This window comes from Schizosaccharomyces octosporus (genome assembly GCF_000150505.1).
Source record: "Schizosaccharomyces octosporus yFS286 unplaced genomic scaffold supercont6.3, whole genome shotgun sequence".
NCBI classification, from domain to species: domain Eukaryota; kingdom Fungi; phylum Ascomycota; class Schizosaccharomycetes; order Schizosaccharomycetales; family Schizosaccharomycetaceae; genus Schizosaccharomyces; species Schizosaccharomyces octosporus.
Genome location: NW_013185621.1, coordinates 2086183 through 2100992, shown reverse-complemented (window position 1 = coordinate 2100992; position 14810 = coordinate 2086183). Strand labels below are relative to the sequence as shown.

Sequence of the window (14810 nt, the reverse complement as noted above, 5' to 3'; positions counted from 1 at the left end):
TGTAAAGTAGACAAAATATTATCATCTGCCAATTGTACACTTATCTCAAATAATTTCATTTCTCCAAAAATTTTGAATGCTATTCTGTTCTTTCATCCTTCCTCCTTCAATCGAGCCAATTTGATCGGAAGTATTTAAGCTCTTGAATGCTTTCCATGATATCAGACAATGCACGGTGGTCTCCTTTTTTCTCGTACGGACGAATATCTGAACGCCAACGTTTTGCTAATTCCTTAATGGTAGAAACATCAACAATACGGTAGTGTAAGTGCTCAATAACTTTGGGCATTTCAATGCTTAAGAAACGAACATCAGCGTGAACACTGTTTCCAGCGATGAGACCTACACGTTTTTCCGGGACGTATTTTTTTATATAATTCAGTAATTTTTTTTCCACTTCTTGAACAGAAAGAGTGCTCGCTCTGCATTTTTCGGTTAAACCGGATTTGCCATGTTGCTACAAACCATTATTAGCTAGTTCGGCTCATGAATAAGCAGCCTTCTTACCACTGTGCACCATTCATTCATGGAAGCCAATTGCTGATCACTAAGATGAATCACCGCATCGAAGGACTGTTTTTAATGTTAGATGAATACTCAGTCAAGTACGATCTTTCCAACTCCTTATTGTCCGTAAGAAAAAGTGACAGACCAGCGAGGATTCATACCTCTGGAATAGGTTTTAAATCACCATCAGTGATAATCGCAGCCACTTCCATTAGAACGTCTTTGCCAGCTTGAAGCCCCGTCATCTCTATAGTCTTATTAGTTCCTCTGCCTCGACAGCGACTTGTACGTATTAAACTCGCATACCACAATCAATCCAAACAAGAGGATTTTCTATCGAAGGCATCTTAGCTACTAAAGGTGTACCAAAGGTATGCAAGGATTCTTGGTGAACTGTTAGTAAAGCAGTTAAAGTGACATAACTCCCACATATTCCTCGTACTCGACAATAGAAAAGTATTTGAGACACACTCCTGTTTAGAAAATGATCGCAAATTCTTTAACGGAAATGTTTTTTGCCAAAGTAAAGGACGGAATAATTGAATAGAAGAAGAACTTTTAAAATAACGGTTTAGCTCAAAAAAGCGTTTTACTTTCAAGCAAAACATGAACTAATCCGTTCTATAATATTTTTATAATTAACTTACAAGATTCAAACTTCTTATGTATGTTTCAATTAATTAAATAAATTAATTAAGTACAGAAAGAGATCAATCTTCGTAAAGAAAGCAGCGAAAATTGGGACCTTTGGTGGCCTCAAAATAAGGACACGCTGCGTGAAGTAAACTTTCACGTACCCACCCGTGCAACAAACGTACCCACTTCCATTGACCCATTTTAAGTCGAAAAGACCCTGTAAAGAAGAATTATTCTTTTAAATAGTAACGGGTCTTTTCACAAATAAATCAACTTTATTGGTTGTCGTGTTAAAGACGACTTTAGTGTAACATTCTTACATGAACAAAGAACGTGCTACATTTGCCAATACAGATAGTTGAAAAGAACATAGAAAGATGACCGGACAGGCAAATGTTGTAGGAATTCATTACAAAGTTGGCAGAAAGATTGGAGAAGGATCTTTCGGTGTCATCTTTGAGGGGACAAATTTGTTGAATAACCAGCAAGTTGCTATAAAATTTGTAAGTTTTAAACAAGCAATGAAAATCAGAAGAACAAAAAGTTTACTAACTATAAATCCTTTCAGGAACCAAGACGGAGTGATGCTCCTCAACTCAGAGATGAATATCGTACTTACAAGCTGCTGGCAGGATCTTTAGGAATTCCCAACGTATATTATTACGGACAGGAGGGCCTCCATAATATTTTAGTTATCGATTTGTTAGGCCCTAGTTTAGAGGATCTGCTTGATTTGTGTGGTCGCAGATATAGCGTTAAAACTGTCGCTATGGTTGCTAAACAAATGATTTCTCGAGTCCAGGCTATACACGAACGCAGTTTGGTCTACAGAGATATTAAACCTGATAATTTTTTGATAGGACGACCCAACTCCAAGCATGCAAATATGATTCATATTGTCGACTTTGGTATGGTGAAATTTTACCGTGATCCTGTTTCCAAGCAACACATACCTTATAGGGAAAAGAAAAATCTTTCAGGAACAGCCCGTTATATGTCTATCAACACACATTTGGGCCGAGAACAGTCTCGACGAGATGATTTAGAGGCGCTTGGTCATGTCTTCATGTACTTCCTTCGTGGTAGTCTTCCTTGGCAAGGCCTTAAAGCTGCCACAAATAAACAAAAATATGAGCGCATTGGAGACAAAAAACAGAACACCCCTTTGCGTGAACTGTGTGCTGGATTTCCAGAAGAGTTTTATCAATACATGCATTATGTCCGGAACTTGCCTTTCGAAGCTACGCCCGATTATGAGTATTTACAGTCCTTATTTCAGAAAGTGTTATTAAAAATGGGCACGAACGATGATGGCGGGTTTGATTGGAATTTGCTGAACCATGGCAAAGGTTGGCAAAGCTTACGTGCTGGTCGAAGTCCAGATGCAAACGCACATCGCCCAGCTAAAGCGCCTGCTCCTAAGCAAGACCCAAAAAACGTAGCCCCGCAAAATCGTTTAAGCACCCGTAAACTTGTATCTAACTCGTCAGCAATGGAACATGGTAATTCCCATACACAACCCAACTCAGCAAAAGCACAAGAAACACCCGATGCGAATGCATTAACGAATGAAAAGGGAAGAAACGAAAGAGTCCCTGTGTCGAGAGATCAAGCTGGTGTACGGCCTATGCAGGGTCCACAAGGGCAACAAATGCAGAGAGATGTACCCACGGTTATTGATACTGAACAAACCCAGAGACCTAATAGAATAGTCTCAAAAGAAACGCCCGGAAACAAGAAAAGATCATTTTGGAGAAGTCTGCTATCTTGTTGCGCAGCACCAGCTGAGGGTAAGAATTATTAAAAACGAGGTTTTAACTTTGCTAACTCTTAGGCGCTTAAGATTAGCCTTCTTTTGAGGTTACGTATTGTCAAATTCGCCTTGACATTTCCCATCGTTTATTGTTTATAACTTTCTTTGTCGGTTCACTTCTTTTCCAAAGTACTTAAATATGACTTCCATTTTTCCGTGTATCTCCCAAATTTGTTGACTATTGAACGAACCAAACGGCTTTCTCCTTTTACGTTTTGTATACGTTATTTCTTTTTTCTAATAAGAAAAATTTGCGGACTTGTTATTTCTGCTATCCCATTTTTTGTGAAAAAACCTTCTGCTAAAAGAGAATAATCTGAATTTGAACGAAGTGTTACGGACGCTTTCATCACAATTCTTTGATGTTTCTTTTTACGTGGCTTTTATCTTTCTCTTTTCCGTATAAACGGTCTTTTTGCGTGTGTTGCTTTCAATTTTGCATATATACATTACGTTTTTACGATATGTGTCTCATAACTACTTAGCTAAACGTTTCTTCCCAAATCGCCGTCGGGTTCACCTCTTCAACTCAACGACTACAACCATCAAGTGCTTGTAACCAGCATAGAGAAGCCTTCTGTAAATATTAATTGAGTTATGCTACATAAGTTGCATATTAACGACAGTTTGGAGCAAACATTGATTTTTGTTCACAATGAGTAGAAGAGTCTCTATCGTTGCAAAGTTGTCATGAATGTACATTTCTTTTCTCGGGATTTTCTCTCTTATACTAATTAATTGTTTGTTTTATTTTTTTCCTATAATACGTTGATCAAGTAGAGTTCGTAGCATCCATCAGCCCAGCAATAGAAGTCTTGACCTTTTTAAATTCAAAATGCAATTTAAGAAGATGTAAGCATAAATAGAATGATTAACTAGTACAGATGAAAAACAACATGAACATTCATGTAGCTATATTATAAGGCACTGCTTTTGATTTCCGAGGTCGAGCCACGGAATTTCCGTTATCGTAGATTTCTTTAGGAAAACACGACGAACCAAACACAAACAGCAACTCACTTGCCTTGACGGAGGAATCACCTCGTAATTAAGGTAGAAGTCAACGTTTTCTACATGCATCTCAATCTTTTACATATATTTATCGGGCTATTTCTTTGTTTTCAGACAATTCTTGCCGCTGCTGATTTCTACAAGGTAAACAAGCGATCGCGCAGCCTGAAGTGCTACAAATGATAGAATTATCTACTAACAAAAAAAATTTATAGGTCTTGGGAGTAGGCAAAGATGCATCTGAAGCGGACATTAAGAAAGCCTACCGGCAATTAACAAAGCAATGGCATCCTGATAAAAATCCGTAAGTAAAAGATTGTCAGGAAGGCTGGTGCCCTTTTATTCATGTGATTTTTATTTGAATAAGAAATCTAATTAGTTTATAGTGGCAATGAAGAAGCTCAAGAGAAGTTTATTGAAATAAACAAAGCCAACGAAGTTCTTTCGGATCCCGAGCGAAGAAAAATTTACGACGCATACGGTGAAGAAGGATTGAATGGTCAACCAAGAGGAGGACCTGGTGGAGGTGGATTCCCAGGAGGTGGTTTTGGATTTGACCCTTTCGCTGACATATTTGAAAACATGTTTGGGGGACGCCGACGCCAAAATGCAGTTCGCCGTGGTCCAAGCATTGAACAAATTGCCAAGATTGATCTAGCCTCCTTTTATAGTGGTGGTATTATGGAAGTTGAATTCCCTGTGAAGCGTATCTGTCACATTTGTCACGGAAAGGGATATAATCCCAAATATTCAGAGGACAAAGCAATTCATTCCTGTCCCATCTGTGATGGTGTTGGATTCCGAGTTTTAGAGCATATGATTGCTCCTGGTTTCCGCCAACAAATGCGTATACCTTGTGATGCTTGTGGTGGAAGGGGTCGCTCTATCAAACACAGATGTCCTCATTGTAAAGGAGAACGTGTTGCCGAAGTACGAGAAAAATTCACAGTTGAGGTACCCGCAGGTGCTCCCCAGGATTTCCGGGTTACATTTTCTGGCAAGTCAGATGAAATTCCCGGGATTGAAGTTGGTGATATAGTAATTATACTTCAGGAAGCTGGTGAACAAGATGGTTGGATACGTAAAGGCAATGATTTGTTTAGGAAAGAAACGATATCTTATCAACAAGCGCTTTTGGGTAATTGGAAGAAGAAAATTAGAAAACTTGATGGAAGCTTCTTTGAAATTAAGCGTTCCTCTGGTGAAGTTATTCATCCTGGCCAAACCGATCGTATAAAGAATCAAGGCATGCCTATTTATAATACACAAAAGGGTAAAACTACATCAGCTTTTGGCAACGCTTTCATTGAATGGGAAGTGAGATTCCCTAAGAAATTAAAAGGCAAATTTTTAAAGGGTAAGTATATTTACGTATCATGGTCATCGAGACGCTAACAAATTTTAGAATTAAATAACTTGTTCTCTAAATACGAGGATAGCGACGAGTTGTAATAGAAGAGAGTAATCTCTGATTACATAAACCATAATTAACAGTTTTATATGGTTAACTGATGATTGAATCCGACCGTCTATTCACTGTTTACGGACGCCTAATGAAAAAAAAGATATTAAATAAAGATATTCTACACTCTTTTCCTATATTTATGTGCAAAGTCTCTTCCTATAGTTGTTTATTTATACTAAGCATTATCTTCGTAGTCATCGTCTCTGGATTTGTACATCTTTAAGTTTCTATAGAATTGCCTGTTGTCAGTAGCCTCCATAAAAGGAGCGGTCCAAACATGCTTCTCAGCATCTTCTCTATTAATGTATTGTTTAGGCCAGTCTGCTTCCTCTTCCTGCAGTAACATAGGACCATCCGTTAGTGGAATGGACACACTTTCCAAATTGAGGACAATGTTTTTGGTAATTTCGCCCAATTCTTCAGCCAAATATCTTCTTCTAAAGAAACGATAAATGCGTCGCGGCGTATTAGTAAAACCCAAAAGATGTGGAAGGGGATAAAGAGCGATTAAATCAACCAAGCCAAGAGGTACATCTCCATTCAAGGTAAGATTTTTACAGAGTGAAATATCTTCCACAGGAGTAGTTTGTTCTTCTTCTGTATTTTCTGATGACTGTGAATTGCTAATCTGCTGCGAATTTGAGTCATTAGCTTCAGAGGTCTCGGAAGTGTCAGAAGTCTTGGAATTCTCAGAGGAATCTGTTAGTTTGACGGCCTTTTCCTGCTCCTTCTTCATCTCATTTACTACCTTTTCATTATATTCATCGGAGAAAGCATACTTGATTCCGTAGAGGAATTCTTTCAAGGCGTGTCTACCAAATAACAGGTTCACACTGGGTTCATCGCTTTCTTTTAAGAACGACTTAATAAATTTCTCAGCTTCAGGTACTTCAGAAATGCCGTTCCTTTTTTTCCAAACTGATGTAGCAATTTGCTCAAGCAGGTTACCCTCTCCTTTAGATTCAAAAACTTCGAAATCCACAGCAGCAGCATTCAAAATTGGACGAACGTATTTCTCAAACTCTTCTCTAGCTACCCATATTCCGTCTCCAGGAGGACCATGAAGGTATACTCGAACCTTTCTCGGCAAAGCCTGAGGCTCCAAAGGTGCCTTTGCAAGATGTGCTACCTGATTGCAATACTTTTGAATTGTCAAATTTTTTTGATGGGTATCGTAGTAAATACCTCCTGATACACAGCCTACCAATCCCAAAAAAATTGACATATTCCTGCCAGGCATGTAGCTCTTTACTGTATTTAGCATCGAGGACATAGTTGTTATATGCCAAAATAGAAATATTAGAATATAAAATAAAATCTGCCTCTTGCTATAATTTGGCGGAGGCCTTGAGAGTCTGAAGTTTAGTGAACCAGGTTCCAAAATCGGCCAATCGTAATCGGATACTACAAGAAGCCAGTCTTATATTGCAAGAAATCTTTATTTATAAAATTTTAAAAAATAAAAAAGCTTCTTTCAAACCCAAAACGACTTCTCTACCACCTTAGTGTGATCTTAATGTGCGACGTTGGGGGACGCGGCTTTTCCACTCAACATTTCATTCTTCAAGTCCAAGGAATAACGATCTATTGTAGCTCAAAGTGGAAAACATATATCTTACAGTGAATTCAAATACTATAACTATTTTTGTTTTTATTTTAACTTGTCTTTTATTTCTTGTACATCAATAGAAGCGTTAAGTCATTTTAATACACGTATGGAATACTGATTTTCTTGCTTTTTTCTATTTTGATTCTCAATTTATCAAGTGTCTCGGATAGCTTATAGTTTTAAGTATATAGGTATGCCAAGCTTTGTATTTCGGTATGTTTAACAAATTAAAGAAGAGATCGCTTGATGTCTTAAAGATATACAGTGAAGACGAAAAAGCTTTGGGTTTGCAACCAGAGTCTGCAAGATTGTAGAGCGTTAGAGACAATGTATAGAGAAAGTTTTCTAGCATCAACCACTTTACAATAATACGGTCGACTTTGCCTGTAACTCTTTTTGCTTTTGCTCTTCTGCAATGGTGGAAAGAAGTTGCGCTTTATAAGTTTCTGCGTTGGATGTGGAATTCTGGGAGGGGACGTTTCTAACTTGAAGTACATTCTGTTCGTTTTCTACACTCGGAGAGCAATCCCTCTCCGAAAGCTGGAGTGAGCTAGAAGAACCCTTCATAGGAGTATCATCGGATTTCCTTTCGTCAATGGAAAGAGGAGCCATAAGTCTGGACATAGAATCCATACACTGGTGCATAATCTGAGCAGCATTCTTTTTATTGTAGGCTACTGGATTATCACCTGGATAAACAACATCGTCATTGATCATGTCAACCAAAAGCCGTGAATAGTAACCCACCGTCATTTGTTTCTGTGCCCGAACCTGAAATGCGTCCATCAATTGTTGGAACGATGATTTCATGACTTCTCGTATTTTGTTATCGAGTTGCATTTCACCAACAAGATTTTCAGCTTCGGTTCGAACCAATTGGTTTTGCAAGTCTATTAGACGGGGAGAAAGTGGATCTTTTTCTTCTTCTTTCTCAATAGATGCCACTAATCGTTGACGATGAGCTCTTGATGGTGCGATGCTATCTTCCATATCACGAATTCCCTTCAATTTGAGTCGACTTTCGTCAAACTGCTTTACAAATTCCAATTCGCTTTCTCCAAGTTCACTGACTAAAACACCGAGCTTGTCACTAATATCGTTTATACTGACACTTCTAGTCCTGGATCCCCAGTCGCTCAAGTAGCCCCCAAAGTGATTAAGGCCTTTTCCAGCTTGTCGATAAGCATCTACAGATGTCTTTCCTGACTTTATCATACGGTGGCTTCTTTTTGAATCCTCAGCATGTGATAATTCTTTTAGTTTGTTTATAGAAAATCCTGCATACATTAGACTTTTTTGCATTTTGGACGGTTTCTTATAGACTTACCACCTTTATGAAGGCCTTTAACAAGGCCATTCTCTCGAAGAGATTCTCTTCTTTGCATTTTTAGGTGCTTTGAACTAGATATGTGTTTTGTTTACATTCGCTACCGCTATATAGTATACACGTACCTCACCTCTAGTTCGTCAGACGAGCAAACATAAACATGCATCAAATTCCTACGTAAACAAACACCGAGTAGGTGAACATTGACTATTTTTTTCTGATTAAAATAGAAACAAAGAACAACCACGGAATGACTATATTTTCAGGCTTGCTCTACTCAATTAAAATAGTTGAAATAACGAATTACTCGCTACCCTTTTTACCAAGTATATTATCATGCAATTTTACATGTTATTAACTTACAATCACCAACCATGCAAGTAGTAATTGAAATGAACCCAAAATTCGAAAAATCCCAATTTATCCAGAAACCGATACCATCCTAGTACCTATCTAAACTATATTTTTTGTGACCTACTATTAGGTGCACCCGATGTTTATATCTAATCCAAAATACATCGATGTAGTCAATGTGATTATGATACCAATTTAGAATGGAAATCAAAAGTAAATCCCAAACTATAGCTTCAGCGACAGCTTTAATGTACACGGACAAGCTTAACTTCAAAAACCAAAGTTGAGTTCTTAGGAATACCAGGAATGCTCTGATTACCATAAGCCATGGGAGCGGGAATGACGATCTTACGTTCTCCACCTTCGCTCATACCAGCAACACCGATATCCCAACCGCGAATGACTTCACCGCGTCCCAAAAGGAAAGCAAAAGGCTTGCCTTTAGTATTCTTGTCGAAAACCTTTCCATTCTCAAGCTTACCAATGTAACGCATTTCAACCTTCTTGCCATTAGTAGCAGTAGCACCATTTCCAGTTTTAACATCGGTAACGGAAACACCACCCTTCAAAGTACGAGTCTTAGGTTGTTGCTTTTGTTCTTGTTGTTGTTCCTTCTTGGCGGCGGGACCAGTAGGGCCTTGCTCAAGCTTCTCGGCGAAAGCAACCTTCTTCTCTTTATTAGGCTTCTCAGTCTTTTGCTTCTTGTTTTCGTTCTTTTGGGGAGAAGCGGTTTCCTCTTGGCTAGCGCGTTTTTTCTTGGGTTCTTCAGCCTTCTTGGCGGGAGCGTTATCCAATTCGTCTTCTTCAGACTCCTCTTCCTCTTCATCTTCCTCAGACTCATCTTCATCATCGTTCTTTTCATCACTCATGGTGTCAACCAAATCGTCTTCACTGGGAGACAAGTCATAGTCTTCATCATCTTCCTCATCATCGCTATGATCGTGCTCTTCTTCTTCATCATTCATTAAGAAGTTACCAGAAAGATGAACAGTAGCGTCACCTGCAGTTCTGAAAAAAACCTCATCTCCGGGGGTGATAGTCAAGTTCAAAGGTTGTTGGAATAAAGAACCAGGCTTCAAGGTGCATAAAACGAACTCACGTTGGCTTTCTTCAAGAAGTTCCTTCATTTGTTCATCCATTTCTTCATCATCTTCTGTATCCACAGGCATACTAGGACGCACCTTTACCCACAGACTTGTGGCCTTGTTAGATTTTTCATTAGCATCAATGGATGCCATTGTTAAATGAATTGATGCATCCGTAGGTTCTTCCACAGCAGGAACATCAGTTCCTTTGACAGAAAGGCTATAAACAGCAATTGGTAGTGACATTTTTTTTATTTGCCTTTGAAGGTGAGGTGGTGGAGGATGGAAATTTTCTAACCTCAGGAAAAGGGGCTTCCAACGCCAGGGAAGGGTAATGCATATTCAGCTAGCGCGTTCCAAGTTTAATTAAGTGCAATTGTATGCGCGCATCACAACAAACAAAAAATATAGGAGTTCCTATATATACTTATATTACGGCTAGGTCTCGTATAGTACATAAGGATTATCAGAAGATTTTTGGAATAGGGATATGCTGGTTGTAAGGAGGTTTGTTTTTGGTTTCTTTGGATAAGCATTAAATTTCTGTGGTACGTCGAACGACATTGGCAAATTTTAGACATCCCTTTATTCGTTTTTCTTAAATAAAGGTACTGTTTTACTTTGAATGTTATACTACCCGTTGTCGAAGATCTACGAGACTTTGGTTTCCTAAAAGAATCAGAGAATAGTGTGTTTAAGCATGGCTTTGCAGCGAAAAAAGCGAGATCATCCCAACGGAAAGGCTGATTTCAATGAACTCGAGGACGATGCTTATGAAAGTGTAGGGTTTCATGACTATGGGGATTATTTTGAACGTAAAAAAAGAAAACTACAAAATCAGAATGCTGCTCTCTATAGAGATACGGAAGAGTCATCAACATCAAATATATTTAAAGGTCTTAGTATGGCCATAAATGGTTACACGAATCCATCGTACTCAGAGTTACGAACGATGATAATTCAAAATGGTGGTACATTCGTGCAATACGTGGATAAGAAGACAAGTTTATCTTTTCTTATTTGTTCTTTTTTAACACCCTCTAAAGCTAATCAATGGAAACATCATAAAGTCGTGACTCCACAGTGGATAGTTGATTGCATTAATAAAAAGAAACTGCTACCGTGGACCAATTATCGTGCCATACAACCTGTTGCTTCTCAGTCTTTGCTTTCTTTTCCTGAAACTTATAGAGAACGTGATTCTCAGTTATCCAAGCAACATCATGAATCCCTAAAGGTTGACAGCCAAGTTGAAGATGCGCTACCATCTTATAATGAAGAGCAAACAGAAATGAAGGAAAGGTCAGAAAATTTACCCGATTCACTCAAATCGCTTTCGAATTCAGCACGTCACAATTATCTCTTGTTAAAAAACCCAAATATCAGGAAATCTACTACTCAAAATCCAGAATTTCTTCAAAAGTTTTTTAATTCTTCTCGATTGCACCATCTTAGCACATGGAAGACAGCTTTAAAAGAGGAAATTCAAATAATGACGGCGTCTACCGGACTTACTTCTTCAAGAAACTTGAAGAGCATAAATGAAAAACACTTTATTATGCATGTTGATTTTGATTGTTTTTTTGCCGCGGTTTCTACTAGAAATACCGGCGACTTACAGCTAAAACCTGTGGCTGTTGCTCATGGAATAAAAAATTCGGAGATAGCTAGCTGTAATTATGAAGCTAGGAAGTATGGAATAAAAAATGGAATGTTTGTTTCTACAGCTAAGAGTTTATGTCCTTCTTTGGTACTTGTTGATTATGATTTCGATGCATATGAAGCTGTTTCACGGGAATTTTATTCTGTTTTAGTCGATACTCCAAACGACTATTTAAAAGTAATCAGTATTGATGAAGCCTTACTTGACTTAACTAATCATGTTCAATGCTTTGAAGATTGCGTGAATATAGCAGAGTCCATTCGTACGCGGGTTAGGATGAAAACCAATTGCGATGTTAGTGTCGGCATTGGTTCAAATGTTTTATTAGCAAGACTTGCATTAAGAAAAGCAAAGCCACATAACGTGTTCTATATAAAAGATGAAGATGCATCTGTGTATATGCAATCTCTCCCTGTTCAAGACTTACCTGGCGTTGGCCCGTCGCAGTCTTCTAAACTGTTCGAGTTGTTTAACGTAAAATTTGTTGGAGACTTGCAAAGACTAAACAAAAATGTTCTTCAAAAATCGTTTGGTACCAACTATGGATTACATTTGTACAATATATCTCGAGGAATCGATACTGATGTTATCACTAATGAAACTCCACGTCGATCTATTTCTGTCGATGTGAATTGGGGTGTTCGTTTTGTCTTTTTAGAAGATGCAATGGATTTTTTAAAGCGGCTTTTGCAAGAATTGCTGAATCGTATGTCTAAATGCGACGTTTCGTTACACCAACTTCAACTTCGTGTTTTAAAACGACCAGAAAATGTCTCATTCGATCCTGTTAAGTATCTTGGTGCCGGTGAAGTTACTCCCTTAACGAGATCTATAATGTTCACTTCTGCAACGAAGTCATTTGATATACTCTACAAACGACTAACAAATCTTTTTATATCTTTGGACGTAGACCCAGGAGATGTTCGCGGAATTGGTTTGCAGGCATCTAAAATTGTAAAGGATACTAAGAATGAGAAGTTGTTTAACTTCAACGCGCCTATAAAAACACCTCAGAAGAAAATTGTTTCTGGCCAATTTGGCTCACCGAACAGACTGCACTCTCAAGCTCAAGAGTTTGACAAATCCAACGAAGACAATGATCCTTCTCTTGCGAGAGATACTTTCATTCCCTCTACTCCATACGATCTTCCTTCGTCTTCACAGATAAGTCCTGGAGTTCTGGCTCAATTGCCGCAGTCCATGCAAGGAAGTATAAAACGACAATTGGATGTTCAAAACAAAAGGATTGATGAGATTCCAAGTCAGTTAGATCCACTGTTTTTAAAAGAATTACCTACCCCAATTAGAAACGAGGTAAAGGAAGATCATGAAATTACTATTAATAAGCGGCTAAAGCTCAAAAGCCACGCACTTCCTAATGTAAAGGTTCCGGAAGACACAGTGAAAAAAATTCAGCAGCAAGATGCTTTCGAAAGGATGTTGAGACCAAATAAGAAAGAAAAAAAGCAATATCTTCCACAGGTAGACCTTCAGGTACTCGAAGAACTTCCAAAAGAAATTCAAGAAAGTGTGTTAGAGGAAAATAGACTTAGTCGATACGATTTAGCTCGAGAAGTGAAGATGAAGCCGAATCCTGTCATTAGTTTTCAACAAAAACAATCAATAGATGACCTTCGAGAGTTACTAGCAAAATGGTATCAAAAATCTCCAAGAGGACCTAATTCTCATGACGTTGATTACTTTTCGAGATATCTTGGACGAGTTATACGGGAAGAACGAAATTTACTGAAAGCACAAGCTTTAGTACGATGGCTTCAGCAGCTCAATCGCAAAGATAAGACAGCTGCTTGGCAAACGGCAATAGAGAAAACCATTGAGGCAGTCCAAGAAGCTTGCCTAGTAAGGAACACACCTCCACTCGTTTTATTGTAAATAGTTACGTGTTATGTTTCGTTTATGACTTTCAGGCTAATTTTATTTTGGTTAATTGATTTGTATTTAAATTATAATGGAGTATTCATTAAATCCTTATTCCTTTTTGAGAAAAGTGGAAGGGTTTCATGGCTTATATAGCAAATTAGAGATTATGAGCAACTTTAGTAGTGGATAATAAAAAATATACATAAAATTTTCATCTATCACTAACCCAAAGATGGAATATCGTGGAAAATTCAAAGGAGTACGAGTGCATCATAGCCGTAAGAAAAGAGATTAAGCATGGCAAAGGCTGAAAAGAGATCAAAAGGAAAGATATTAAAAAGGAAAATTGGCTTTAACCACTCAATTCATTAATCAATTGCCATTTTTTATTGGTTTCTTTGAAAAGATAAACCTTGTTGTCGCCGCAAGATACAGCAAGTATATTACCGGAAAGAGACCAAGAAACACGCCAAGCGACATCTGGAAACTTCTCTTCAGTTAATGGAGTCTTTTGCCAAGGACCATCACCTTCCTTTGTCCATATGAAAACGTTTTTGTCTTGGGAAGCAGATGCAAGGTAAGTTTTGGTAAGGCCAACACTAGGAGCCCAAGCAACATCTCTAGTCCAGTCGACATGACCAGTAAGAGTATCTTCTAAAATCCAATTGTTGACATTAGAATCAAAGGCCCAAATTTTAACAAGGTTGTCGCATCCCGCACTGGCTAACTTCTTAGGGCCTGCAGCTGGAGACTGACCTACGATAGAGCCTGAAAGACTTGGTGGAGACCAGCAAACCGCATTACAACCAGATTCGTGGGTGGAAAACATTCTGGTATCATAGGATCCATCATCTTTAAACTCCAAAACGGAAACCTTACCGTCTGAGCTAGCACAAGCAAGAAGAGCACCGTACTCATGAGGAGCCCAAGAAACGGCATTGACGGAAGCCTGATGAGCACTATAATCTATTAATTGTCTCCAGACACCATCGACTTCACGCCAAACAATTACATGACCATCATAGGAAGCAGAAGCAAGAATGGTGCCGAATTTAGGATGAGCCCAGTCCAACTGCCAAACAGGGCCTGTATGACCATGAAGAACATCTAATAATGTTTGCTGATTATTTTCTAAAGAAAACACCTTAATAGTGTGATCAGACGAGCAAGTAGCTAGACGCTTTCCATAATAATCCAACATCGCATCGTGCTACCATAAATGTTAGTTCCGCATTCATCATTGAAACGTTCAAAATCCACCATCTAGCATATTTCTTACCATCATATCATCATGCTGTGAGTCTATTGTGGTCATTTTTCGTGATATATCTTACTGACTATGTGTTTTGTAGTGGGAGACTTGGATAACTTTCTGTCTAAACACTAGATTTTTGCGTTACCCATCAATAAACTTCGTTATTACCTATCGGCTATGTACGTTATTATACTAGTGAACGCA

At 38.4% G+C, this 14810-nt stretch overlaps 8 protein-coding genes across 8 annotated transcripts; 3 read left to right on the top strand and 5 right to left on the bottom strand.

Annotated features, from left to right (window-relative positions):
• Positions 1-106: 106 nt before the first annotated feature.
• Positions 107-1278, bottom strand: SOCG_01489 (RNA exonuclease; the record flags this gene model as incomplete). Its single annotated transcript, XM_013164442.1, has 5 exons — positions 1155-1278; positions 814-891; positions 669-754; positions 508-573; positions 107-457 (listed from the first exon to the last, which is right to left on the bottom strand). Exons 2-5 carry the CDS (start codon positions 851-853, stop codon positions 107-109), a joined length of 543 nt encoding a protein of 180 aa, XP_013019896.1. The 5' UTR covers positions 854-891; positions 1155-1278.
• On the top strand, positions 1254-3722 carry SOCG_01488 (CK1/CK1/CK1-G protein kinase Cki1). The gene is made up of 3 exons (XM_013164441.1): positions 1254-1646; positions 1712-2933; positions 2978-3722. Exons 1-3 carry the CDS (start codon positions 1521-1523, stop codon positions 2983-2985), a joined length of 1356 nt encoding a protein of 451 aa, XP_013019895.1. The 5' UTR covers positions 1254-1520; the 3' UTR covers positions 2986-3722.
• Positions 3723-3943: 221 nt separating this feature from the next.
• SOCG_01487 (DNAJ domain-containing protein Scj1) lies at positions 3944-5523 on the top strand. Its single transcript, XM_013164440.1, has 4 exons — positions 3944-4111; positions 4183-4271; positions 4354-5324; positions 5373-5523. Exons 1-4 carry the CDS (start codon positions 4031-4033, stop codon positions 5417-5419), a joined length of 1188 nt encoding a protein of 395 aa, XP_013019894.1. The 5' UTR covers positions 3944-4030; the 3' UTR covers positions 5420-5523.
• On the bottom strand, positions 5494-6972 carry SOCG_01486 (TIM22 inner membrane protein import complex subunit Tim54). The gene has a single exon (XM_013164439.1). The coding sequence runs from the start codon at positions 6703-6705 to the stop codon at positions 5608-5610; it is 1098 nt and encodes a 365-aa protein (XP_013019893.1). The 5' UTR covers positions 6706-6972; the 3' UTR covers positions 5494-5607.
• A 133-nt stretch (positions 6973-7105) lies between these two features.
• On the bottom strand, positions 7106-8464 carry SOCG_01485 (sporulation protein Meu14). Its single transcript, XM_013164438.1, has 2 exons — positions 8369-8464; positions 7106-8318 (listed from the first exon to the last, which is right to left on the bottom strand). Exons 1-2 carry the CDS (start codon positions 8424-8426, stop codon positions 7402-7404), a joined length of 975 nt encoding a protein of 324 aa, XP_013019892.1. The 5' UTR covers positions 8427-8464; the 3' UTR covers positions 7106-7401.
• Positions 8465-8622: 158 nt separating this feature from the next.
• SOCG_01484 (FKBP-type peptidyl-prolyl cis-trans isomerase) lies at positions 8623-10134 on the bottom strand. The gene has a single exon (XM_013164437.1). It carries the CDS (start codon positions 10051-10053, stop codon positions 8968-8970), a length of 1086 nt encoding a protein of 361 aa, XP_013019891.1. The 5' UTR covers positions 10054-10134; the 3' UTR covers positions 8623-8967.
• A 42-nt stretch (positions 10135-10176) lies between these two features.
• Positions 10177-13564, top strand: SOCG_01483 (deoxycytidyl transferase Rev1). The gene has a single exon (XM_013164436.1). It carries the CDS (start codon positions 10508-10510, stop codon positions 13361-13363), a length of 2856 nt encoding a protein of 951 aa, XP_013019890.1. The 5' UTR covers positions 10177-10507; the 3' UTR covers positions 13364-13564.
• On the bottom strand, positions 13438-14692 carry SOCG_01482 (COPII-coated vesicle component Sec13). The gene is made up of 2 exons (XM_013164435.1): positions 14631-14692; positions 13438-14561 (listed from the first exon to the last, which is right to left on the bottom strand). The coding sequence occupies exons 1-2, from the start codon at positions 14664-14666 to the stop codon at positions 13704-13706; spliced, it is 894 nt and encodes a 297-aa protein (XP_013019889.1). The 5' UTR covers positions 14667-14692; the 3' UTR covers positions 13438-13703.
• Positions 14693-14810: the final 118 nt, after the last annotated feature.

Coding starts and splice junctions, on each gene's coding strand:
- SOCG_01484 (XM_013164437.1), bottom strand. CDS start 10,053: ATGTCACTACCAATTGCTGTTTATAGCCTTTCTGTCAAAGGAACTGAT.
- SOCG_01488 (XM_013164441.1), top strand. CDS start 1,521: ATGACCGGACAGGCAAATGTTGTAGGAATTCATTACAAAGTTGGCAGA. Junction 1,647..1,711: donor AGCAAGTTGCTATAAAATTT/GTAAGTTTTAAA, acceptor AAATCCTTTCAG/GAACCAAGACGGAGTGATGC.
- SOCG_01487 (XM_013164440.1), top strand. CDS start 4,031: ATGCATCTCAATCTTTTACATATATTTATCGGGCTATTTCTTTGTTTT. Junction 4,112..4,182: donor CCGCTGCTGATTTCTACAAG/GTAAACAAGCGA, acceptor AAAAATTTATAG/GTCTTGGGAGTAGGCAAAGA. Junction 4,272..4,353: donor TGGCATCCTGATAAAAATCC/GTAAGTAAAAGA, acceptor ATTAGTTTATAG/TGGCAATGAAGAAGCTCAAG.
- SOCG_01483 (XM_013164436.1), top strand. CDS start 10,508: ATGGCTTTGCAGCGAAAAAAGCGAGATCATCCCAACGGAAAGGCTGAT.
- SOCG_01482 (XM_013164435.1), bottom strand. CDS start 14,666: ATGACCACAATAGACTCACAGCATGATGATATGATG. Junction 14,562..14,630: donor CACAGCATGATGATATGATG/GTAAGAAATATG, acceptor CATTTATGGTAG/CACGATGCGATGTTGGATTA.
- SOCG_01485 (XM_013164438.1), bottom strand. CDS start 8,426: ATGCAAAGAAGAGAATCTCTTCGAGAGAATGGCCTTGTTAAAGGCCTT. Junction 8,319..8,368: donor TAAAGGCCTTCATAAAGGTG/GTAAGTCTATAA, acceptor TAATGTATGCAG/GATTTTCTATAAACAAACTA.
- SOCG_01486 (XM_013164439.1), bottom strand. CDS start 6,705: ATGTCCTCGATGCTAAATACAGTAAAGAGCTACATGCCTGGCAGGAAT.